The sequence below is a fragment of the Sparassis crispa genome (assembly GCF_003851025.1).
Source record: "Sparassis crispa DNA, contig_000001F, whole genome shotgun sequence".
NCBI classification, from domain to species: Eukaryota; Fungi; Basidiomycota; class Agaricomycetes; order Polyporales; family Sparassidaceae; genus Sparassis; species Sparassis crispa.
In genome coordinates this window covers 965,484-988,561 of record NW_020939748.1, presented here as the reverse complement: position 1 = coordinate 988,561, position 23,078 = coordinate 965,484, and the positions used below count along the sequence as shown (strand labels likewise).

The following is a 23,078-nucleotide window of genomic DNA, read 5'->3' as shown; positions in this document are numbered from 1 at the left end:
CAAGTCGGAAGACTGTTCCTGACGTCAGGTGCACCAGGGTATCTACAGGATTCTCGACGGTAGGTATTGCGGTATTAAACTTGATGTCGAAATTATTGTATGCGAGGATGCTAAATATGTTTGACCCAGAGTCTGCATGACCTCGCTGGTCTGGATGGACAATGAACGGATTGCACGATGAATGGACGTGAGTGAGATCGAGATCCCCATGTGCGCAAGTACTTTAATGAGCTTCTCCGGAGCATTGCATGAATGTAAGAAAATTCCTATCGTACTTTGCAATGCATTACAATGCTGAACACGATTTTGCATCAAGATGCTTATGATGGCAACTGTCTTCTAGTGGGACCTTTGTCAGGGATTTCGAGGTACCCAGTAGTAGTTACTAAACCTATGATGGTGGTCAAAACTTCACGGGACTCCCTCTTCTTCTGCACGGCTTTCTGATCCTTTTCTTCCTGCTGTACTTCGGCTGCAACTTCGTCAGGGCCCACCCACACATCCTCCATCCCTTCTGACTCCCAGTATTGTCTCTCCTCCAAATCTGGCTCTCTACTATCCAACTCCATCTCCGTGTCTGTGTCCATGCTGTCCTTCCCAGACAGAAGAAAGTGCACCATCTCCCAGAGATCAGGAGTAACCGTGCGCATTTTTTCAGCCATATCTTCGATGCGAAAGTCGTGAATCTGCTCCGGCTTTGTGTTGGTGGCACTGAAGTGCCAGCCATGCTCTTTTCTAGTAAGCATCTGCATGGCTCTGGAGTAGCAACTTCGTGCAAGCTGCAGTGTCCAGTCGACAGTTGTTGCTGTTGTTTTCGGATGGAGATGGAATGCTGTGAGGATTTCCTGCGCACGGTTGACAAGGTCGGCAAGCATGATGTTCATGTAGGTTTCATGCATCTCAGCGGACAGAACGAACAAGAGGACTTCTGAGAGGGTGATGGAATAGTGATTCATGTAAACTAGGACATTTCTGATGACTTCTGTACGATCTGCCATGGCACCAGCACTTGCGGCGGTGAACTCCAACCCAACATGAGCTTCCCGAATTGGTCAGTTTGCACTTGGACAGAAAATTTGGAAATGTTTATTACCAGAGTATTCTGGGCCCGCTTCCGGGACATGCACTACCTTTCATGGGAGAATTGCCCGGGTGGCATTTGTTTGTCCCAATATTTGGTGCCAGCCGCTGTAGGGAGTGAAGGAGGGGTTAAAGTTTCGGAGTATCAATTGCGTGACTTTCACGTGATGAAGGTGGCGCAAATTCTTAGAAAAAAGCATCAAATATTATTTCGTATATCGCCCCCCTTCACTCCCGCAGCGGTGGGACGGAGCCTGGCGTCGACCGCAAATTCTTAATTTTTTGTCCAGATGCAGATGGCGTCTAAGGGAATCATCCAGGGTCCTGCTCGCGTCCGTTATACTTATTTCTCACGGTGACGGTTAGGGCAAGTTCTGTGGTTCTCCGCCGCTCTATTCAATATTCACCCGACCAACTCAAATTTGCTAGCCCGACAAATGAGGAATTTCATGCTCACTACAAAGTAACCGTTTGTAGACGAAACACAGTTTCTATCTGCCGAAGGAACAAATTCAATTGGTCAATTGAGTCCTTATTCAGTCCTGATCACACATGTAAACTTTATCAATAAATTTGTACTGGCGACAAATGGTGACATTGTAAGGCGCAAACCGTACATTCACTCAGGGATACAAATCCGGGAGGGTCTCAAGTGATTGCTTTTTCTGCTAGCCTCAAACAGCAACAGGACTTACGTCTTCTGTCGTCTGGCCCACTCAAGCTCAAGTCTCAAGCAGTCACTCCATCGATGCCGTCCATAGATCCGCGATACGCACTCGCCTGACGCGACGACATAACTGATTCAGAGCCTTTCGTACTGTAGTTAGTGCTCCGCTACCTGTGGCGGTCACAAGGAGACACAAAGGGAAGACCTCAGCCGGGGTATGCGAGGTGCGCGCAATGGTCCACACCAGTCGTCTTGGATACTTGTAATTACTCACCGCACTCAGCTAAGGGCTAACCCGACGCAGACCCGCCCACAGCCGCGCGCCCCGCGATTGTCGCGCGGACCGCTGCTGGTCATTTATCTCGTAGCCGATTTTCCTATCACAGAACGCGCTTCTTGCAATTGCGGGCTCACGTTGTGGGGCAGGCTAAACTTGTTTCAGAAAATATGCGGTGTTTTATATAAGTGACGTTGCGCACGTAAGGGTCTTTACCTCTCCTTCACGATACTAATGACCATGAACCATCTCAATTTGAAGTTGCCGCTGCTGCTGTCTGCAGCATATATAGTTCAACTGGTGTGTGACACCTCATCTCCAGTGGCAAATTACAATCTCTTACTTGTTGCCAGTGTGTGCTGGTCCCGCAACCGCCGCCGAAGGAAGATGCACAGGCGAGGTTTATCTCCGTGGAACCAAGACACTCCAGGGAGACGTTTCGCTGGCTGCCGAAGTTCATCATGGTGAGTCCGACCTCTGCTCGACATCTGGGCGCTCACCGTGGTTGTACCTCAAAGCGGACAGTCTGGGCGGCCTGTTTGTGCGAGTCCGCGATCCTCATTGCATACCAATTTCCGGCCCACCATCTCTCGCGCCGAGTACTGCAAGCGCTCATCCGCGGGCCCGCTCCAGACACCTTCGCTGGCGTCGGGATCCGCGTTACAGTCCCGTTCATCATCGGCTGGTGTTTCCTCATTGCAGGAACCTTCATCCGGCAGTCGTGCTACCGCACACTCGGGCACTTTTTCACCGCCGAGCTCGCCCTTCACGAGGACCACAAGCTCGTGACCTCCGGGCCGTACACGCTCGTGCGCCATCCGAGCTACACGGGCGGCATCATGGGTGCGTTCGGGGTCGCCCTCATGCAGATGTGTCCTGGCTCGTGGCTGAGTGAGTGCATGGGCATTTGGGATACCCGCAGCGGGACGGTGTTCTGCTACTCGTGGTTTGCCATCCTAGGCATCGTGTCGGTGCAGATGATCCGCAGGACGGGTATCGAGGACCGTGTCCTCAAGGACGAGTTTGGGAAGCAGTGGGAAGATTGGGCTCAGGGAGCCAAGTGGAGGTTGGTGCCCGGCATTTTCTGATACATTTCTTTTTTCTGCATCGGCGAGCCGAGTGAGCTCATTCACGTAACGAACTGCCACGAAACCTAACTGATTCATAGTATTAACGATATACATTTAGCTCAACTTTAGGATATTGCAGTGGAGACTTCAGGACACTCGATAGCAATGGCACCTTGCACTCATCGACACGATTTCACGATTTCACAACTATGTATGACAGAAATGTAAGCTCGGGCTGAAATGGACCAAGATGCGAATAAAGTGCGAAACTCACTCTGAACAAGAAATTGAGCTGTATAGCGAAGAAACAGCGTTAAAATGGCCCAATGTCCGAAAACAGAAGGACTTACATCTCCCGGAGTTAAACGTCCCATAGCCTGCAACGAAAGACATCAGCAGCATTCACATGGAACGGGTGCACAGCGCCTACCGAATCATCTGTGGAAAGTGTAGCATCCACCATGGCCGCTTTCTTTTCCTGTAACTGAACGCGCGACGATGAGATAACAAACACATGTCTCGGCACGTAATACTTACCTGAACAATACGACTCTCGATGCTATCCTCGACCACAAGCTTGACAACTTGAACAGGGCGGTGCTGGCCAAGCCGATGAATCCTATCCATCGCCTCTGCAAATTACCTCAGTATCGTCTAAATAGGAACATGGTCGGTCAGAATCTGGTACTCACGATACTCGACCTGCGATTAGAGTAAAGTTAGGTCACATCGCCTCTGCTAGAGACATCGACAACTTACGGCAGGATTCCACCAGCTATCCATCAAAAAGACGCGTGACGCCTCTGTCAGATTTAGTGCGACGCCGCCTGCCTTGAGGCTGACAAGGAAGACGGTGACGTGCACGTTGTTCACTACACATACGCATCAGTTAACCGTTCACGGCCAGGACGACACCACGTACTAAAATACTGTATTGTCGCATCTCGGGCTTGCGGACTCATCGTACCCTCCAAACGGCATACCTGTTCATCGGATCAGCAAGCGATCACTTCCATAAGTGCAGGGAATGCGCGGTGGGAGCAGTGTACGCACGTTAAAACCGCACTTCTGAAGGCGATACGCGATTAGGTCAAGGAAATTGACGAACTGGCTGAAGACGATGCTCTTGGTTGTCGCGTCCTGCCGCCGGAGGTTAGTCAGCTCCTCGATGAGCGCCTCGATCTTGGACGACGACCGCCACTTGTCGAGGTCAAGCCGGCCCAGAATGCCCTGGCGCGGCGTTGCATTCTCCACCTCGACCTCGAGGGCGGGCGCCTCGAGGTCAATGGTGAGGGGCAGGTGGCACACTGGGCATGCGGGCTGTAGCGATGGACACGAAACATTAGTTCTTGGCTCCGCATAACAAAAATACTGCAAATGGATAATTCACGTTCATCTCGATCGCGGTGTTCAGATACTGCTTGATACACTCTCGGTCGAAGATGTGCCGGCACTTCGCCTGGATCGCATCTTCTGCGACGTCGTTGCAGAGACGGCACACAGTCGCTTCGCCGGCCTCATCCTGTACAAATGCGCCTGCGTTGGTCTTGCTCCTCAGAACGAGGTCGGGGTGGCACGCCATCTGGCGCATACGGGTGAGCCTTTCCACCAAAGTCAGTAGCTTGACCACAATCACTGATGAAACAGGAGACACACAGACTGAAGATGTTCGAGTAGTCTGCGAACGGGGATGCAATCTCAGTGGGGGACTACGCAGGCTATGGGCGGACTCACTGTTGAGCACAGTTCCAGAGTCGACGTATGTGTTGAACTGCCTCTTCGCGTCCGAAAACAACGATAGGTATAATTCCTTCTCTTCAGGGCTGAAGTAGTCGCGCCGAATGATCACTGTGCGAGGGGGCAAGCCAAGATCGTCAGCCCTTTGTATCTGCACATACACAAGGTATCAGAGTCGATCCACGCAGAGCATGAAGGGAAGGTGCACCTTCGTTCTGCGCAGCATCATACGATCGAGTAGGATTCTCAGTTTCTTGAACGCGTCCTTGCCGGGACCGAGCATCCCGTTCTTCTGGATTGGCGTTAGGATCTCTGTATTCCAGAAGCATGTCTGCAAGGTATGATGAGGTCAACATTCAAGCACTTGAGTGACTAACAACGTACATGTTTCATAGGGCTATGGCCACAATCTGCAGGGGGGAATACAATATGTTCAGAACGGATGACGTGACAACGACAGAGATGGCTTGCCGTCGCAGCTCCGCTTGTCACTGAATTTCCAATGCAATGACTTGCAATCGCACATCTTGCCTGCATGCAAACCATACATGATCAGTCTATCTCTTTCCCAGCCAATCCGAATGCGGATCGGGGAGATGTAGGACTTACAGAAATAGAACGAAAAGGGGTCACCACCCAAAAACCGTACGAGACTGTACAACTCCCCGACGCGGTTCTGCAGCGGCGTTCCAGAGAGGCACCACTTGTATTCGCTCTTAAGCTCGAACGTTGCCTTCGCGGTATTGGTCGCGCGCTCCTTAATGTTGTGCGCTTCGTCAAGCTGCGACGATGGGAAGTCAGCGGGTGACTTACACCGAAAGACGACGAACATGGGGTACGCACGATGATCCTGACCCATTTGATGGCATGTATAGCCGACGCCTCCTTGACGATCTTGCTCTTGCGCTTGAAGCCGCTGTGTTGCTTGCGGAACGAGCTCTCCAACACAGCATACGTGGTCAGCACCTGAAGATGCGTGAGTACGCGGTCCAGAGACATGCAGCACACAGGACTCACGACGTCGTACTTCTTGAGCTCCCGGACGTCAGACTCTCTAGATGAGCCGTGCCAGATGAGGACTTTCATGCCGTCGGTACGCGTCTCTATTTCGTTGCGCCACTGCATGATGGCGACGGTCGGGCTGTAGGGCGGGACACTAGTCAATAACGAACGCGTGGAATGACCGAAGACGATGGACGTACGCTACTACCAAGTTCGGCCTGGAGCCAGGGTGGGACACCAGTAGCGAAATCATCTGAATGGTCTTTCCCATGCTAGATACGTACGGATGGACGTTAGCGACGAATCTGGTTCAGACGTACATCCAGGACGTACCCCATCTCATCCTAGAGAGGAATAGTCGTGAGCATGAGTGCAGCCTTGGCCAAGGATCTCAGACTTACTGCCAAAATGCCTCCTTTCCAGATTCCTTTCTCTTGGTCCCTCATCCAGTGGATACTCTCCAGCTGGAAAGGGAGCAGTGTCACCTTGAGGTTCGGTGGCTGCTCGGCCTTTTGAGGTATTGCGATGGGTATATCCTTCTCGAGGTCGCCCCAGACGTTCCGGAGCTCGGGATGATTTGCGCGGAGAGCAACCGACGTTTTCTCTGCCTGCACAAAAACGTCAGGAGAGGTGAACAACTCATTCACGCAGCACGTACGTGAGTCAACTTGCGCCCGAGCTTTAGGCGCAGGTCGGCCTCCTCCTTGCTGTGCGCTCCCCTCATCAACTTCGCCTTGCGCCGCTGCTCTCGTCTTACCTGCCGGAGCTCTGCAATAGTCATGTTCTTCGGCTTGCTGGTGTCGGTAACCGTGACTTTCCTTGCGACCCCCTTGCCCTTGCCCTTGCCCTTGGCCAGCGGCTCCTCCTCGGACTCGTCGGAGGACTTGACGGCGGACTCTTCGAGGTCGGATGCCAGGAAGTCGGGAGCCTCGTCTTCGACGGCCATCGTCCGCTGGCAACCAAGCCGGCGTTCTGCAGCTGCAGCACGTAGTGCTGCTGCCTTGCTGATGGAGGTAGACCTGGTGGTGAGCGTCGCCCCTGTGCTCGACGAGCCGGCTTTGCCCACTGTACGTGCAAGGTCCAGGGACATCTTGATGGCGGCATCCATCATCACGTCCTCATCGTTAATACCCTCTTCGAGGATGTCGTCGTCATCACTGGCCTCGAGGGGTTCGTTCTGAGCAAGTTCGTCGTCATCTGAGCCTTGATATTCCGAGCCGCTATCGTCAGACTCGTCGATGGAGAGCTCCTCGCCTGACTGCACGTCCTCCTGTGCAGGGTTCGCTTCGTTCTCGTAGTCAACTTCAGTTTCCTGTATAGGTCTTCCTGCCTGTCTACTCTTCTGGCCACTCACAGACTGCTTGCCAATGGGGGTAGTTTTCTGCTGGCAGAAACACACTCAGTGTCGAAATGACGACGACGAGAAAGGTTCTCAACCTTGGCTATGCGCTTCGGCACACTGATCTCGACGTAGACCTCCTTCGTGATCACTCGCCTCTTGGTCGGCTTCCCGATAGCAGGCGCATCGTCGTCTAGTTCCTTCTCGCTTTCTAGTGCACGCTTTGTGCCCTTGCGGATGGTGCTCATTCTGGTGGTACGTCTTGTCTGAACGGTAGGCTTGAGCTTTGGCAGTTCTGCGTCTATGTCGGACGTGTCAGGTGTCGCTTGCTCTGAAGTTCTCGCGCTGAAGAGAGGCGACACGACGGTTGTGGGGGTATTTGGAGTGGCGGAGACCTCACTACGAGCACGTTGTCTAGTGCGCGGCATGGCTGGGAGTATAGAGTATAGATCTGTGGTCGAGAATGTCTACGAGGCGGTGGTTACTAGCTACGAGGTGGTAGAAGACAAACGCGACTTTTGACGCGTCCAAACCTTATTTATGGCGCATGCGATCATTAGTCACGCTCTAATTTTCAACCGTGACCATCACATGACCGTGAGTACCATGCGACGCGACGCGTCCCGCGGCCGTTTCAAGTTGTCTTGTCATCGAGGGATCCTCGCTCAATCCAATGTCCAGATGCACTGTCCAGAAGTTAAATACTTGGAAGAAATAACATTTCAGTGGCTCTGTCTTTTACTCCTTATAATCTCGTACCTTCAAGTACACTGCAATTCACCTCATGACTGCTGTGTCCCAATCCTCACCGTCTCCGCATTGCCTCCTGTATTGCCATCGTTCTAGCATTCAGAGAAGTTGTGGTTTGATGCGAGTGTCTGTACCCATTTCCGTTCGAGAAGTCACTAATTATACCTTCTGCAGATGAGAAGGTTCCGTTGATAATGCTATGGTTGGTTTGAATACGCCTCCCTTCCCATCCCAGGATTAGCGCTGAGCCCCAGATGGGCGCATCTTCAAGTCTCGTGCTGTATGGCGAATCGCGCCTCGATGACGCTCGATACCTCCAGTGAGCTTCTGCGCCGTTGAACCACGACGCATGGGCTCACAGCCTTGTTCACTTCTGCCTATATTCGGTAGGTCACAATTTCTAGTTACCAGAGTTCAGCAATCCTGTGCACACCCACAGCTCTCCCGCAGTATGTCACATTGGCCTGCCTTTGGTGACTTTCTTGACTTCTAAATACTCATGGAATTTATAGTGGCTTACGGCACTCATGATCTAGCTCAGGATGGTGAGCGGAGCTTGCCTTGCGGATGGTAATCTGAATATGCCTCGCACCATCCTCAAGCACGGCGCGGTACTTTGAACCACCTGGGCGTCTAGTCGTTACGGAATGAAGAGTGCCTTTGGAGGTTGTATTGAAGGTTCAAACGACAAGTTGGCGGCAATTTTTCTGCGTGTCTATTCTTACTGTCTGGGATGGAGTACTGCTGAAGTATCATGCGATGGTATCCACCACGATACGAGAGTAGCTGCTCATTTCCAAGACACCCTCAGCGCTACTACTGCAGGTCACTAGTTGCACAGTGGCTCAAAACTCACGTTTGCTTACGCGGAAGACCTCCACTTTTCTGCAGAACGTCATCCGATAGCGCAGACCATACGCATCTGGTTGCAATATTGTATGGCATCCTATTTGTGGCATAGCAGTGGTCTGCCTCTCCTTGTTATCCCTGCTTCTGATCTGGCTGCTTAGCTTGACGAACTCTCACATGCGTCATACCACCATTGTTCTGGAATCGCATGTTCGCAGGCCCCCCTTTTGTCGGAAAAGATACACCCTGATCGCCTCGCGGCTGGCAAGTCTGAAGGCGAGTTTCGCATAAGTACTGCTACCATTTCTCCCAACTTACCTGTCTCCTCGGTCTACTTGCTCAGCCATAACCTTCGTACGACGCGATGTACTCGAATGAGAACTTACGCGGCAATGTCAAAGCAGAGGTGGAATTCAAGACTTCCCATGAACACTGCGACGAGCACATCTCGCCCATTGTCGCGTATGTGTGATCTGATATAGTGTCTCTTTGAGTCTCAACGTAGAAAGTATCTACCATGACCACGTATAGACCTACGTTCTGCAGCCGTACTGATGCTCACTGTTTAAGCCACAGACGTCCTTTCTTCCTCGTCTTACAAGCCCTGTGCTCGCACGGGTGGCATGTTTATTCGAGACCATAGTCGTACACACGATAATTAGCTGCGGTACGGTAATTATTGTCTATCGTAGGGCGTCACCCTCGAGAACAAGCAGGAACCAAAAAAAAAAGCAGGAAAAAAATACAATTTCAACGCCCCTCCTTCTGCAGCGAATATATCACGATCCCTCGGGCTTCTGACCTTGGTTGACCGCGTAGTCAATATATCCTGGTTGGTACCCTTGCTGGTACGGGTTCGGAGGAGGATTTATGTACCCCGACGGCGGTGGGACTTGCCAATTACTGACTCCCCCACGTTGGAAATCGTACCCTGGCTCCCAACTATCGATGCGTTCAGGGGCACAATCAGCGATGGAACTCGGTCAACACTTACCCTGCTTCCATGGGGATGCTCCACTGACAAATGCTACATATCCATATGCGCTTCGATGATAGAGGAATGAGGGGGATGAAGTAGAGCTCAAACCAGAGTCTGGACTTGGCGGAGTGTACGGATGCTAGGATGGGGTTTGAGCCTGCATGGCGCTAGAAAAGGGAGACACCGACATACCGTTGCCACATCTCGGGCAGATTCTGGGTGTCTGATTCCCCTCTGGCTTGATCCTTGTGGGGCACCCAACTGCAAAAAGGGTATAAGCCGACCGCCCACGAAATTGACCCATCAAGGAACGTACAGAAGATAGGCAAACATACTAGAGAAAACGCGCGTGAGACAATCAGTTCTACGCGTTCAGACACTGGCACTGCTGCTCACAGAACATCGAGACTGCGATACTGGAGAATGCTGAACAGATGGCTGGGCGAGAAAAGGTGTTCCGCGGTTAAATGCAGAGCATCTTGGTCTTAGGAGCGCAGCGCAGTCAAATGCCAAGGCCAACAACCCCCATTAATAATCACGTGCTTTAGAAGATCGATCTTCGATTTACGATCATCCCAGTTCTGGAACGGTCTCGCGACGGGCAATGGCGTTCTGACAACCTGTCGCATTGCAGGGATGTAATTGTCTTAATCTGCATCAACTGTCCTTTGTGCTGAATGGCGTGACAAAGATTTAACTGCGCCGACTATATATCAGTCTGGAGGATAGTTTTATTATTGTCCGATCACCTTCCATATATGGCAATTAGTGTGGCATGCTGGTGTAGGCCAAACATACTGTCACTGCAGGCAAAAGTGGATGTTCTGCCTTGGAACAGTGTCTGAACATCCAAGGAACAGATTACATTTTTGGACATGTCACATGTTCTGAACATGGTAAGGAACATCTAATATGTCTTACACAATGTTCCGTTGGAGAGCATGCTGGAAACATATTGCATGTACCATTCTGGAACATATAATATGTCTCACACAATGTCTCATTGGAGAATGTCCTGCAGACTTGCTGCATGTTTCATTCTGGAACATTTATCATTTTGCTACTATATTCTGGGCTTGTCTCTTGGTGCAATATGCTCTGTATAATAAGGATTTTCCATGGCCAAACACATTACATTTCTGGCCGCCATTAATCTTCAGAACATTGTGAGAAGATGTTAAGTGCTCCTACTCCAAACATACAAGATGTCCTGCCTGGGCGGGACCTCCACTCCAACCTAGTGTCGACCTCTACGTGGTCCAGGGGACTAGTACCTTGTGTTACAACGCTCCTCACGCTTTGGCGCATCTTTTCTTTTTCTTTTCTTTGTTCCCTTTACGTTACCAGACCACGTGATCCAACACGTGACTTATCGGAGCGCAACCTCCGATTCTTTATCCAGATGTCCAGAACCCCTAGTCTAGGGTTACACCGGATCCAACTCCGGACCTTCTTCTTATCGCACATGCAAGATGTGCATGTATGCCTCATCTTTACCTCGTTCTGATACACGACTCGTTATCCCCATTAGTACTGATTATCTCTCACGACCTTACTCAGCTTTCCCATACATATTACTTCCTCGCTGTTACCCTGCTTAGACATCATTTCACCTTATCTAGCCAATGAACGATCCTGCATTACTGCGTAATACTGCGGATACCTTTTGTATAAGTAGACGACCTTGTCGAGCTGGATCCCCATCTTGACCTGGTTACCATTAAACCAGCTTTTCACTTGCCTTTGACTGAGATTGACCGTCAGTAGCAGACAGCTACTACGAGTCATAAGAACGAACTCTGATCGACCTTCAGTGCGAGGACATCGCCAGAAGTGTCACTTGAACGGACTTGTGTCTTAGACTAAGACCTTGTCTCGTGACGACTCGACTAGACGCTCGTGTTTCGCTGCCGCGTAACATTAGGTCGAGATCTTATTACTCTCTGTGACTTCCTAGAGTCTAACAACGAACTACCGACCGGACCGAACCTTGAAGACTGAACGATACACCCGATTCGATTGCTAAAGCACCGTTTGAGATTACTCTGTAATCGAGGTAGCTGAAGGGATAGACTGATCACTCATCTTCGGAGAGGGGTCTGTCCGAGAGACCAATAGGCCGAGGAGGCTGAGGTAATCACTCGAGCAATCAGCAAATAGGTGTATCAGTTTGAAGACAGAAGACACTCTATGGGGTTGTTAGCCGATGACGAATGAACCCACTTAGTTAAGGACGGTGTGCAGTCTACGTGTAGACATAGGCCACACAGAAGAATTTATCCACACTGGATTTTAACTACATCAACCCGACCGCTCTTCCAGAGCAGTACCGCGAGCACCTCCCATCCCAAGTGGAGTGGAGCACAGAACAAAACGCACATTTCATAGGAGGAAGGCCTGTATTCATCAGGCCAGACAATCACCACTTCGACTACTCCCCAGAGGAATTTGAAAGGACACTTCCCCATAATCTTGGTGGAATAGTGCTCCAGCACATCGCAGACAGCGGTATAACGATCTCCTATCCAGGAGAAAGACCAGACACCCCTTGGAACCCCCCTGCCCAGAATCCTGTACCCTAACCGACTCTTGCACCAATCGTACCCGATTACATACCACCGATGGCTACAGTTACCATGGATGAAGGACGTCACCATGTTAGCCAGAAGGAACTTGGTTTTAGAAAACCCGAGATCTTCAACGGTTCAGACCGTTCGAAGCTTAGGGAATTTATAAACCAATGCAAGAACTACATGGCCGGAAATAGCCATGTCTACCAGGAGGACAATCAGAAGATCGCATTCGTGCTATCGCACATGCAAGGAGGAACAGCAGGATCATGGGCACAGAGCTTCATAGAAACGGAACTCACCAATGACGACTTCCTTTCCTATGGGAGTTGGAGAGACTTCATTGCGAGTGTGAACAAAGCATTTGGCGATGAAAATATTGAAGAAACCGCTCGTACCTTGCTGCGTAACATCAAGCAAGGAACTCGTACTGCGGACGACTACATTGCTGAATTCCGATCGCTTGAATCCAAGGCGAAACTAGAAGATGCCGGAAATATCGAGTATTTCAAGTGGGGGCTTAACGACCCACTCCGACAAAGGATATATGGGATGGAAAGCATGCCCAAGACACTTGACAAGTGGTACGAATACGCCTCGCAGTTTGATAACCAATGGAGATCTGCTCAGATCTTCAAGCGAGGAGCCACTACGATGACGCGAGGAAAGGGCCGATCTGTCCATCGTCCCTACTACTCGACTTCTGCAAAGGATCCAAACGCGATGGATGTTGATCGTGTCAATATCTCGCGCTTATCCCCGGACGAGCGACAAAAGAGAATGAAAGAAGGATTATGTTTCCTATGCGGAAAGAAGGGCCATATAGCCAACGACAGACAATTCCACCCCCAGTCTGGAAGTTTCACTCGCGCTAGAACGATACAGCCCGGGTTAGACACAGACACGATCACATGGATCAAGAAGATGCGAGAAGACCTCGCACAGAAGAAGGAGACGTCAAAGGAAGAAACCAGAGAGGAACAGATCGCCTATGTGCGAAACGTCTTCAACGACATGACTGATGAAGAATGAACCCAATTGGGTTTTTGAGACGACGGCCACTAGTAATGCATGGACCGTTGCATCTTACCGTATCTCCCCTCATTATTTGTAACACTAGCGGAAATTCAATCACTGTGAATATTTCGTTGGGAGAGAAGGAAGACGTTACAACAGAAGCCTTGATCGATTCCGGTGCAGCCGAAACGTTTATGAACATTCGTTTTGCGGAAGAAAACGATTTCATCAGATGGGAATTACCGAAACCGATTACAGTCATGAATGCAGATGGCACACCAAATCAAATGGGTACCATTACTCATTGTACCTGGAAGATGATGAAAATCGGAGGAAGGAAGACGCTTACTCGCTTCCTCTTGACCGGCATTGGCAAAGAAAACATACTTCTCAGCATGCTGTGGCTTAAATGCCTCAATCTGATGATCAACTGGGAAACCGGTGACTTTTGGTTTGGTAAAGATGCCAAATGGCCACCGAAACTCACCGTCAAAGATGCATCAGATGAAGAAGTTTCGATTTTCAAGGAAGATGGACTCCCAGAGTTAATCACCACCGAAACTTCCCCTACCTCGTTTGGGCATTCGGAATCTATCAGAGAAATCATGGCCGATAACACTGAGCGTGGCGAGTTACCCGCAGTGCGGAATGATACCAAACCAGATGACCCACTATCGGAACCCCCTATAGATCAGCTCGATGACAACGATCTAGTTATATCCTATATCGCAGGAGAGCCAGTTATTGGGATATTTGAACCCATCAGGAAGGAGTCACCTTTGACGGATGAAGAGACTGAAACTGCAGTCTTCACCATACGAAGAGGCCCCGCCATTGGAAGAATGACACACAGTACCCAATCCCCATTATTCTGTAATGCACAGAATACGGTCTTTTACAAACCATCTGGTAAATCACAAGAATTGGCACAACAGGCACATAAGGAAGCATCAGCTGTAGACAAACCCAAAACCGTCGAGGAGTTGGTCCCCAACTACCTCCATGATTTGAAGTCCGTTTTTGAAAAGAAAGCAGCTGAACGCTTTCCAGAAACCAGGCCTTGGGATCACGCCATTGACTTGAAACCCGATTTTATTCCATGTGACTGTAAAGTCTATCCGTTATCGCTCAAAGAACAAGGAGCAATGAATGACTTCCTGGAAGAAAATCTGCGAAAAGGATACATCCGACCATCGAAATCTCCCATGGCTTCACCATTTTTCTTCGTAGGAAAGAAAGACGGAGCACTACGTCCCTGTCAGGATTACCGATATCTGAATGAAGGGACGGTGAAGAACGCTTATCCTCTTCTGCTCATTTCTGACCTTATGGATCAATTCAAAGGCGCATCGATCTTTACGAAAATGGATTTACGCTCCGGATATAACAATGTCAGAATCAAAGATGGTGACCAATGGAAGGGCACATTTAAGACAAATCGCGGACTGTTCGAACCTATGGTCATGTTCTTTGGACTCTGCAACTCCCCGGCGACTTTCCAAATGATGATGAACGCACTCTTCAAGGACATGATTGATGAGGGATGGATAGTCATTTACATGGATGATATCCTCATCTTCTCAAACGATTTGGAAGAACATCACGTTCGAACCCGACGCGTACTCCAATGACTCGAAGACAACGACTTATTCCTTAAACCGGAAAAGTGTTTCTTTAATGTTAAAGAAGTCGAATTCCTAGGCATGATCATTTGAGAAAACTACATTGGCATGGACCCTATCAAACTTAAAGGAATTGCGGAATGGCCTGAACCAAGCACGGTAAAAGGTGTTCGCTCTTTCCTAGGGTTTGGAAACTTCTATCGGAAGTTTATTGCCAACTTCTCGGATATTGCCAAACCATTGAAGAATCTTACGCGCACTGCCGCTGGATCTCCACCTTTTGAATGGACAACAGAATGTCAGACAGCTTTCGACACATTAAAGCAACGATTCAGTACCGCTCCAGTACTGTTACTGCCTGACAAGGCAAAACCCTTTATTGTTGAATCTGATGCTTCCAAGTTTGCTACGGGTGCAGTTTTACGCCAAGCCGATATCAATGGAGACCTCCATCCTTGTGCCTACATTTCACAGACGCTCAATCCAGCTGAACGGAACTACGAAATCTACGACCGCGAACTCCTCGGAATCATTCGAGCCCTCACTGAATGGCGCCATTATCTTGAAGGCTCTCCCCACCCCGTCGAAGTTCGCAGTGATCACAAGAACCTCACGTACTTCCGTACAGCTCAGAAGTTAAACCGCCGACAAGCACGATGGAGTCTCAAATTATCACAATTTGATCTTCACCTCATCCATGTCCCTGGCACTCAGATGATCCAATCTGATGCGCTCTCTCGTCGTAATGGACTCGATGACAGTGAAAGTGACAACGAAGATCGCATTCTTTTACCCAACGCACTATTCGTGCGATCCATTTCCCCAACACTATTCGACGAAATCAGGAATCACGCAGCAAAAGACCTCATTGTTCACGAAGCCCTCGAAGCGGTTGCGCACAAAGGGCCATTCCCCATGAAATCATCGCTTTCCGACTGGGAAGTTCACGATGGTGTCATCCTCTACAAGGGAAAGATTTACGTTCCACCATCTGAAACTCTTCGTCGTGACCTCGTTCGACTACATCATGACTCCCCTGCCATGGGTCACCCTGGAAAGTTCAATACTCTTGAACTGTTACGTCATGAATTCTGGTGGCCCGGCATGTATACATTTGTCTACAATTATGTTGAAGGCTGTGCCGCCTGTCAACAAATGAAACCGAATACTCATCCAACTCGTATTCCTTTGGAACCAATTCCCGCCGACCCACACGCATTACCATTTTCCTGTTGCACCACCGATTTTATTACCGACCTCCTCGTTTCCAACGGTTTTGATTCAATTATGGTCGTAGTAGACCATGACCTTACGAAGGGGGTGATTCTTACGCCCTGCCTCAAAACGATCACAGCCGAAGGAACGGCCAAGATTTTTCATGACAAAGTATACTCGCGATTTGGATTACCCGACCGAATCATCTCGGATAGAGGACCTCAATACGCATCCAAGGTCTTCCAAGAGTTAAATCGACTACTCCAGATCAGATCATCAATGAGCACAGCTTATCACCCTCAGACGGACAGAGAAACAGAGCGAGTCAACCAGGAGCTGGAAATCTATCTTTGACTCTATTGCAGAAACAACCCTGAAACATGGGCCGACCACCTGCCAGACCTCGAGTTTTGTCATAACACAAGGGAACACTCAGCACGGAAGATGAGCCCATTCCACATTATGATGGGATACGAACCACGTGGACTCCCTTCCGTATTTCCGACCACGAACATTCCATCGGTTGAATCCAGGCTTGACATGTTGCAGAAGATAAGACTAGAAGCACTAGCCATGCACGAGTTAGCCCGACAACAGATGGCGGACCGAGTCAGACAAGGATCGCCGAAGTTTACACTAGGACAGAAGGTCTGGCTAGACTCGAGGAACCTGAAGGTCAATTACGCCTTGCGCAAGATAGCACCAAAGCGTGAGGGGCCATTCGAAATTGTCGAAGTCATCGGACCAGCCAACTATCGTCTCAAACTCCCGAAGACCTGGCGAGTTCATTCCGTATTCCACACCGCCCTTCTATCTCCTTATCGCGAAAATGACATACATGGTCCGAATTACGTGAACCCACCACCTGATGTCGTTGATAACGAAGAAGAGTACGAAGTCGAAGCCATCCTGAATCACAAGACGTACCGAGGTCATCTGAGGTACTTAGTCAAGTGGAAGGGATATTCTTCAGCAGAAAACTCATGGGAACCTACCCACAATTTACAGAATGCCAAGCGAATCCTCGATGCATATAAAAGGACCAGGAGAATCCAGTAGAGGAGAAGAAACCCGGAATGACTACCACAACGGTTTTCCTCATCATCTTCCTAATCGTCCTCCACTGCACAACCCTCACTTTTCTTTGGATCATCCACCGAATCCTTATCAGACGACTTGTCGAACACATACTCTTCATCGTCCAATGGATTTTCATCTATTTGATTGTTACCCGGATCCACGACATTCTATTTCACATCACAGATAACCGCGATCCCCTTAACGACCGAAAGGTATAAAAGGAGGAGAAGACGATATATCATCAATGCCCACTTCCGCTATAGACGACCTTGTTCACAATATACTCGCTGAAGTTGCCTCCACAATTATGAGCATACCCGCATCGCCTACGCTTGTCAATGGAGTACCCTCTCGAGCACAGACACCCTTTATCTGCGCCTCATCGCCCTCACCTTCTATCGAACTCAGTCATGCATCGGACGAACAAGAATTTGCCATACGTCTGGTCTCGGCTATCCGTGTTCCTGTCGACTTCACAGATATCCTCGTCGCCTTACGAAATCGCCCGCAAGATCGACAAGCGGTGGTTTCCATGCAACGAGCATTAGAAATGGTCGAGTGGATGCAGACGGCCAGACAAGAGCTCATCGCAGCAGAGGAAAGGACGAGTAGAGCCCGAACCAGAGTCGACCAAGTCTGGTCATTAATGCGCAGTATGGTCACTCGTACAGCACAGGAGATTTGGAGGGAGCATGGGGACGAAGACATCGGACACATCCTCGGATACACCACTAATGGAATACCCGCATCCACTCCTCGCTCGTCACCAGAACCAATTCCCGTTCGACCTCGCCCTCCTCGTTCGCACATACCCAGTGGACGATCTCCGTTATCCCAACCATCTTTCTCGACCACATCCACTTCTTCGCGTCGCAGTCATCCCTACAGGGATAAATGTATCCCCAAACAAGGATCACGAACCAGCCGGCGGACATGCTACAGATGTGGAGGAGATCATTATGTCCGCGACTGCCCCCGATGACGATGAAGATCACAATATTTCTTGTGGGACAAGAAACGTTAGACGGGAGCTGATGTTACAATGCTCCTCACGCTTTGGCGCATCTTTTCTTTTTCTTTTCTTTGTTCCCTTTACGTTACCAGACCACGTGATCCAACATGTGACTCATCGGAGCGCAACCTCCGATTCTTTATCCAGATGTCCAGAACCCCTAGTCTAGGGTTACACCGGATCCAACTCCGGACCTTCTTCTTATCGCACATGCAAGACGTGCATGTATGCCTCATCTTTACCTCATTCTGATACACGACTCGTTATCCCCATTAGTACTGATTATCTCTCACGACCTTACTCAGCTTTCCCATACATATTACTTCCTCGCTGTTACCCTGCTTAGACATCGTTTCACCTTATCTAGCCAATGAACGATCCTGCATTACTGCGTAGTACTGCGGATACCTTTTGTATAAGTAGACGACCTTGTCGAGCTGGATCCCCATCTTGACCTGGTTACCATTAAACCAGCTTTTCACTTGCCTTTGACTGAGATTGACCGTCAGTAGCAGACAGCTACTACGAGTCATAAGAACGAACTCTGATCGACCTTCAGTGCGAGGACATCGCCAGAAGTGTCACTTGAATGGACTTGTGTCTTAAACTAAGACCTTGTCTCGTGACGACTCGACTAGACGCTCGTGTTTCACTGCCGCGTAACACCTTGCCTCCGGGAAAAGGCAAGGGAAGCTAACAGATGCAAAGGAGATCACACAAAACATGAGTTTACACGTCGTGCAACCAAACCCATCCCCCTGGGATAACTCATACAACTGTCTGTAGACGAGTCATAAAAATAACATAAAACACACATGAACCACAACCCACTACCACAATAAAAACACCCAACAGAACGCACAACAATACCCATCCACCATAAACAAACACCCAAACCAAAACCCTAATGCACTGCCCCATACCACGGCACGAACACTCCTGCAATACATCAATACTACACCAAATTAACTAAAAAACCCCGACAAATATACGAATAAACCGACCCAACCTGCAGGAATATTACACTCACCCCAACATAACAATCAACACAACCCCTTAAAATCACTAATACAAATAATAATTACATAATCAAACCCTGTAATCCACCGCCGAAATCAGAACACTCAAGAAGCCAAACTACACAAAACACAATCAACACCAAACCTTGCGACCACCACAAAACACCTGTTAACAATGCATACAACATCTATGCAACACCCCTAGATAACGTAGCGCCCCGTGTAGAATACGCGACAGATGCCCAACCACTAAACATATAAACCAAATCCCTCACAATCACCAGACAAGAAATACCCCATGTCATTCCCGAAACTTCAATATGGACTCCCCCCCTTTAACCTAACAATGAAACTGCCCCGCAACAACTCTCCTCCCCCAAACCCCATTCTCAAATTGCTCCAAGGACTACACGTCCCTATACCCTTCCCATCTGACATAACCCCCCTAGGAGAGATACGCCCTCACACCACTCCATACAAATCGGAACGCCCCCTAATCGAATTCTTTGCTGGGTCACTTACTCTATGGATAGACTGACCCCACCGCATCCCTACACCAAAGCAACCATGGACAGTCGCTTTCCCAGCATACAGACCCATTACTATCGGCTCCTACATCAAAATCTACCCATTCAGGAGAGGAACCATCATGGAGATAAGCTACGTGGGAACCCACAATATAACTCTCAAAATCATGGAAACCACGCACCGCGAAACAATCTATATCTCCGTCAAGCGTGAATGGACCAGAATACCAGACATAGATATCGCGAATTTCCGAGAATGACAGAAGAAACTCCGAATGACCCATCCAAATGCCAAATAAATCCGGAACGCTCAAGTAAGTGCCCCCCACACTAACAAACACTCTACCTAACATAAACAAACAATAACCTTACAGCCGCCTAAGTAATCCTATGTACCTCTTCATATACCAACCCTCCGATAAATACACCCTGCTCCAGACGCACCACCTAAGCCTATCAGACAGACATCAACACGTGACACAATCCCGACCCAGTGAAACAAACACGCCCGAGGAATGACATCGCCAAGCAACGATGACCCGAACACAACCCAAACCCAAACCCAAGAAATACTGAAAACAACATAGTACCCAAACCAAATGACCAGAATAAACTCACCGAATATCAACCCAAACTGCAACCTCCAAACAAAAGACGTAAACCAGACCGGACAAAACGGAAACTAATAACAAAAACCCATCAAAACCAAACAAATAGAAACACCGCATGCACCGAACCAGCGTCTACAACACAATACATCCGGCCCCACCCAATACACCGATGAACTCCCGCATCATGTCTAATCAAGTTGTCAGTACAACACGTGAAAACATAACAGACATCCTTAAGGACAACCAACAACCACCAACACCCAAATCCTAACACACCCACGCTCCCTACCTATGAAACATACTCACCAACAGACCGCTCGCATATGCGCTGCATGGAAGGAAAAATGACTGAAGAATGGTCAGAAGACAATAGGTAGCTAAACGATCCCCCACCATACCACCAACCTAACCCCCAACCAATAGGGTCAGACGACAAAGCATGTTTCGCATCCCCAGAACGCACCAGTACCACACGCCAGCAGTTGGGACATGTAACTGCACCACCAACTACAGGCACTCAACCGGTGCCCATGCAAGTGGCAACCACGACCCCTGTCGAACAAATTGACCACAATGTCGATCTCCTGCCAGTCACCACGATCAGCGAGCCAATCTGCGTCCCCGGGATCCCTCACAACTCCAAGACAGTCCATAACATGACCGTGAAAAGGGCAGCCCACCCCCCCCCCCCCCAGCCGACGCACAGACCCCCACGATCCTTCAACTCTCACTCCCCTCCTCGCCGAGCTTCCTCTTCAGCATGACGTGTAACCAAGAGTCTCAACAGCCCATACAAGGACTGCAGAGACCTCGAGACCCCCGAAGGACCTCTCACAGTGCAGAAAGGACAGCCGATAGACAAGATCGCACCATCCCCAGTCCCGACCACATCCCTGTCCCAGATCTCCTATCCCAGATCCAGTCCCTCACTGCCGCATGACAAGCTGAAATGCTGAGTACATTTGTCCAGGCCCTAGGAAAACAAGGAGAGCAGAAGGCACGAGAACAGATGAAAGGAATCTGGAAAACCCCCACTGGCCTGCCGCATATGACTGAACCCCCCCTAGTAACCCCCGCAGTGCTGCCCCACACCAGCCGCGGATCAACGAAGGAGGAACCAATCGCAGCCTCGACTACGGAACCTGAGACATTGAACGTATTGATGGCACGCACCCAAGAGAGACCTACCGGGATAAAGTGTAGCCAGGCCCAGTTCTTTGACGATGAAGCAGAAATATGGTGCACCATGGAGGACCTAATCCCAGATAAACACATAAGGCAAGGCATCTTCACGTCAGCACGTCTAACCATGCCCCTTCCTGAGGCTGGGAACAACCTAGATGCCCTACTCGAGTCCTCCCCATCACTATCCTCTTCCTCCTTGCACATCAACAATGACCCCTTCTAACCCTCGTCACCTACCGAAGGACGTCCTAAAGGGAAAGAACCGAGCAACCACACCCTTCATTCTATAGCAGCCCGCATTGCGAATGAGGCAGAACCAGTTGTCGACAGCAGGAACATAAGGACAGCCGGCCCCAGCAAGCAAACGATGAACTCACAGTTGCCCACTCTACAGCCGTCCCTAATGAGGCCGAAGGATGACACACCTCACCCGTGTACTGGCCGCACCCTACGTGCACCACCCTCCACAGATATCATGACCCAGATCGCTCATTGCGACCCAATACCAGAGGAAATGCAGAATCCGGAGGTCACGCCGACTGCCAACATCGTCCTTACGCCGACACCAGCAGAAGGGTTCCCTAAGACCTACGGGAATATCCCGTACTTCTTCTTCGAGAATCTCGTGGCTGACCTCTTCAACACATGGTGTGCCAATGACATTACGCATGTCGCTATCATGCCCATAGGTGCAAGTGCAAATGACAGAGTTCTACAGCCCTATCTAACATCCAAGATCTGTATGACCCTACAATGTCTCCACAACATCCGTGAAATCATACTGGCCAACCCGCGTGCAACCCAGATGAGCAATATTATGAACCAAGTGCCCTTTGCCTTCATTGCCATCAACATCACGGAAGAGCAGAAGAACGAGATCCTAGCCCAATATGCTACTCCACTCCGGAGGTATCCTTTATCGCGCTCGACATCATGTGGAAGCTACCACAGTACATATGCACCTTCACCAGTTTCTTCAACCACTCCTTTGACGATATCCCAGCCCGGATCTACAAATGCATCATGAATGCCACCAGCATTCACCAGCTCCTCAACATCGTCGGACACAACAAGGAAGGACATACACTGGCAGCAGATGCCCTCACGACAATCGTCATATGCACCGTCACCGTCCGTGATGACAACAGCTTCGAAATTCCGGCGTACAGTATCTTCATGGACAACGCTCACCTCTCGCTCGATATGTGGACATCCTGGTCCAACTACGTCTCCAGTCTAGAGATCAACACAGACTGGCAAGGAACCGAAAGAGCTCTACCACCTCGCAGATGCTCGATATGCCACAGCGTCGACCACAAATTCGACTCGTGCCCCTTCCCCGCAATCCCTGGCTGGCATAAACTCCCGAGTCATGATGTCATGCGCACTCTGAGTGGAACAGCCCCTCATCAAATGGGCTGTGGGACTTATCGCGGTCGAAACAACCGAGGACAGAGCAGCCAGGGCTAC

The 23,078-nt window shown here is 49.8% G+C and overlaps 10 protein-coding genes across 10 annotated transcripts; 7 read left to right on the top strand and 3 right to left on the bottom strand.

Moving 5' to 3' along the window:
• Positions 1-320: 320 nt before the first annotated feature.
• Positions 321-956, bottom strand: SCP_0202970 (hypothetical protein; the record flags this gene model as incomplete). Its single annotated transcript, XM_027754212.1, has 1 exon — positions 321-956. One exon carries the CDS (start codon positions 954-956, stop codon positions 321-323), a length of 636 nt encoding a protein of 211 aa, XP_027610013.1.
• Positions 957-2,258: 1,302 nt separating this feature from the next.
• Positions 2,259-3,112, top strand: SCP_0202960 (hypothetical protein; the record flags this gene model as incomplete). The annotated part of the gene is made up of 3 exons (XM_027754211.1): positions 2,259-2,324; positions 2,378-2,488; positions 2,543-3,112. 3 exons carry the CDS (start codon positions 2,259-2,261, stop codon positions 3,110-3,112), a joined length of 747 nt encoding a protein of 248 aa, XP_027610012.1.
• Positions 3,113-3,295: 183 nt separating this feature from the next.
• On the bottom strand, positions 3,296-7,600 carry SCP_0202950 (DNA repair protein; the record flags this gene model as incomplete). Its single annotated transcript, XM_027754210.1, has 23 exons — positions 3,296-3,301; positions 3,369-3,386; positions 3,445-3,471; positions 3,525-3,578; positions 3,632-3,726; positions 3,787-3,796; positions 3,854-3,966; positions 4,017-4,077; positions 4,148-4,414; positions 4,485-4,695; positions 4,751-4,772; positions 4,829-4,982; positions 5,040-5,162; positions 5,216-5,241; positions 5,303-5,362; positions 5,441-5,612; positions 5,675-5,797; positions 5,849-5,972; positions 6,034-6,105; positions 6,167-6,177; positions 6,235-6,441; positions 6,492-7,214; positions 7,271-7,600. 23 exons carry the CDS (start codon positions 7,598-7,600, stop codon positions 3,296-3,298), a joined length of 3,009 nt encoding a protein of 1,002 aa, XP_027610011.1.
• Positions 7,601-9,550: 1,950 nt separating this feature from the next.
• Positions 9,551-10,153, bottom strand: SCP_0202940 (hypothetical protein; the record flags this gene model as incomplete). Its single annotated transcript, XM_027754209.1, has 5 exons — positions 9,551-9,713; positions 9,766-9,889; positions 9,943-10,011; positions 10,067-10,084; positions 10,147-10,153. The coding sequence occupies 5 exons, from the start codon at positions 10,151-10,153 to the stop codon at positions 9,551-9,553; spliced, it is 381 nt and encodes a 126-aa protein (XP_027610010.1).
• Positions 10,154-12,371: 2,218 nt separating this feature from the next.
• SCP_0202930 (hypothetical protein) lies at positions 12,372-13,352 on the top strand (the record flags this gene model as incomplete). The annotated part of the gene is made up of 1 exon (XM_027754208.1): positions 12,372-13,352. The coding sequence occupies one exon, from the start codon at positions 12,372-12,374 to the stop codon at positions 13,350-13,352; it is 981 nt and encodes a 326-aa protein (XP_027610009.1).
• A 380-nt stretch (positions 13,353-13,732) lies between these two features.
• Positions 13,733-14,968, top strand: SCP_0202920 (hypothetical protein; the record flags this gene model as incomplete). The annotated part of the gene is made up of 1 exon (XM_027754207.1): positions 13,733-14,968. The coding sequence occupies one exon, from the start codon at positions 13,733-13,735 to the stop codon at positions 14,966-14,968; it is 1,236 nt and encodes a 411-aa protein (XP_027610008.1).
• Positions 14,969-15,067: 99 nt separating this feature from the next.
• On the top strand, positions 15,068-16,528 carry SCP_0202910 (hypothetical protein; the record flags this gene model as incomplete). Its single annotated transcript, XM_027754206.1, has 1 exon — positions 15,068-16,528. The coding sequence occupies one exon, from the start codon at positions 15,068-15,070 to the stop codon at positions 16,526-16,528; it is 1,461 nt and encodes a 486-aa protein (XP_027610007.1).
• A 219-nt stretch (positions 16,529-16,747) lies between these two features.
• Positions 16,748-17,233, top strand: SCP_0202900 (hypothetical protein; the record flags this gene model as incomplete). The annotated part of the gene is made up of 1 exon (XM_027754205.1): positions 16,748-17,233. The coding sequence occupies one exon, from the start codon at positions 16,748-16,750 to the stop codon at positions 17,231-17,233; it is 486 nt and encodes a 161-aa protein (XP_027610006.1).
• A 328-nt stretch (positions 17,234-17,561) lies between these two features.
• SCP_0202890 (hypothetical protein) lies at positions 17,562-18,236 on the top strand (the record flags this gene model as incomplete). Its single annotated transcript, XM_027754204.1, has 1 exon — positions 17,562-18,236. One exon carries the CDS (start codon positions 17,562-17,564, stop codon positions 18,234-18,236), a length of 675 nt encoding a protein of 224 aa, XP_027610005.1.
• Positions 18,237-22,011: 3,775 nt separating this feature from the next.
• SCP_0202880 (hypothetical protein) lies at positions 22,012-22,635 on the top strand (the record flags this gene model as incomplete). Its single annotated transcript, XM_027754203.1, has 1 exon — positions 22,012-22,635. One exon carries the CDS (start codon positions 22,012-22,014, stop codon positions 22,633-22,635), a length of 624 nt encoding a protein of 207 aa, XP_027610004.1.
• Between the last annotated feature and the right edge of the window lie 443 nt (positions 22,636-23,078).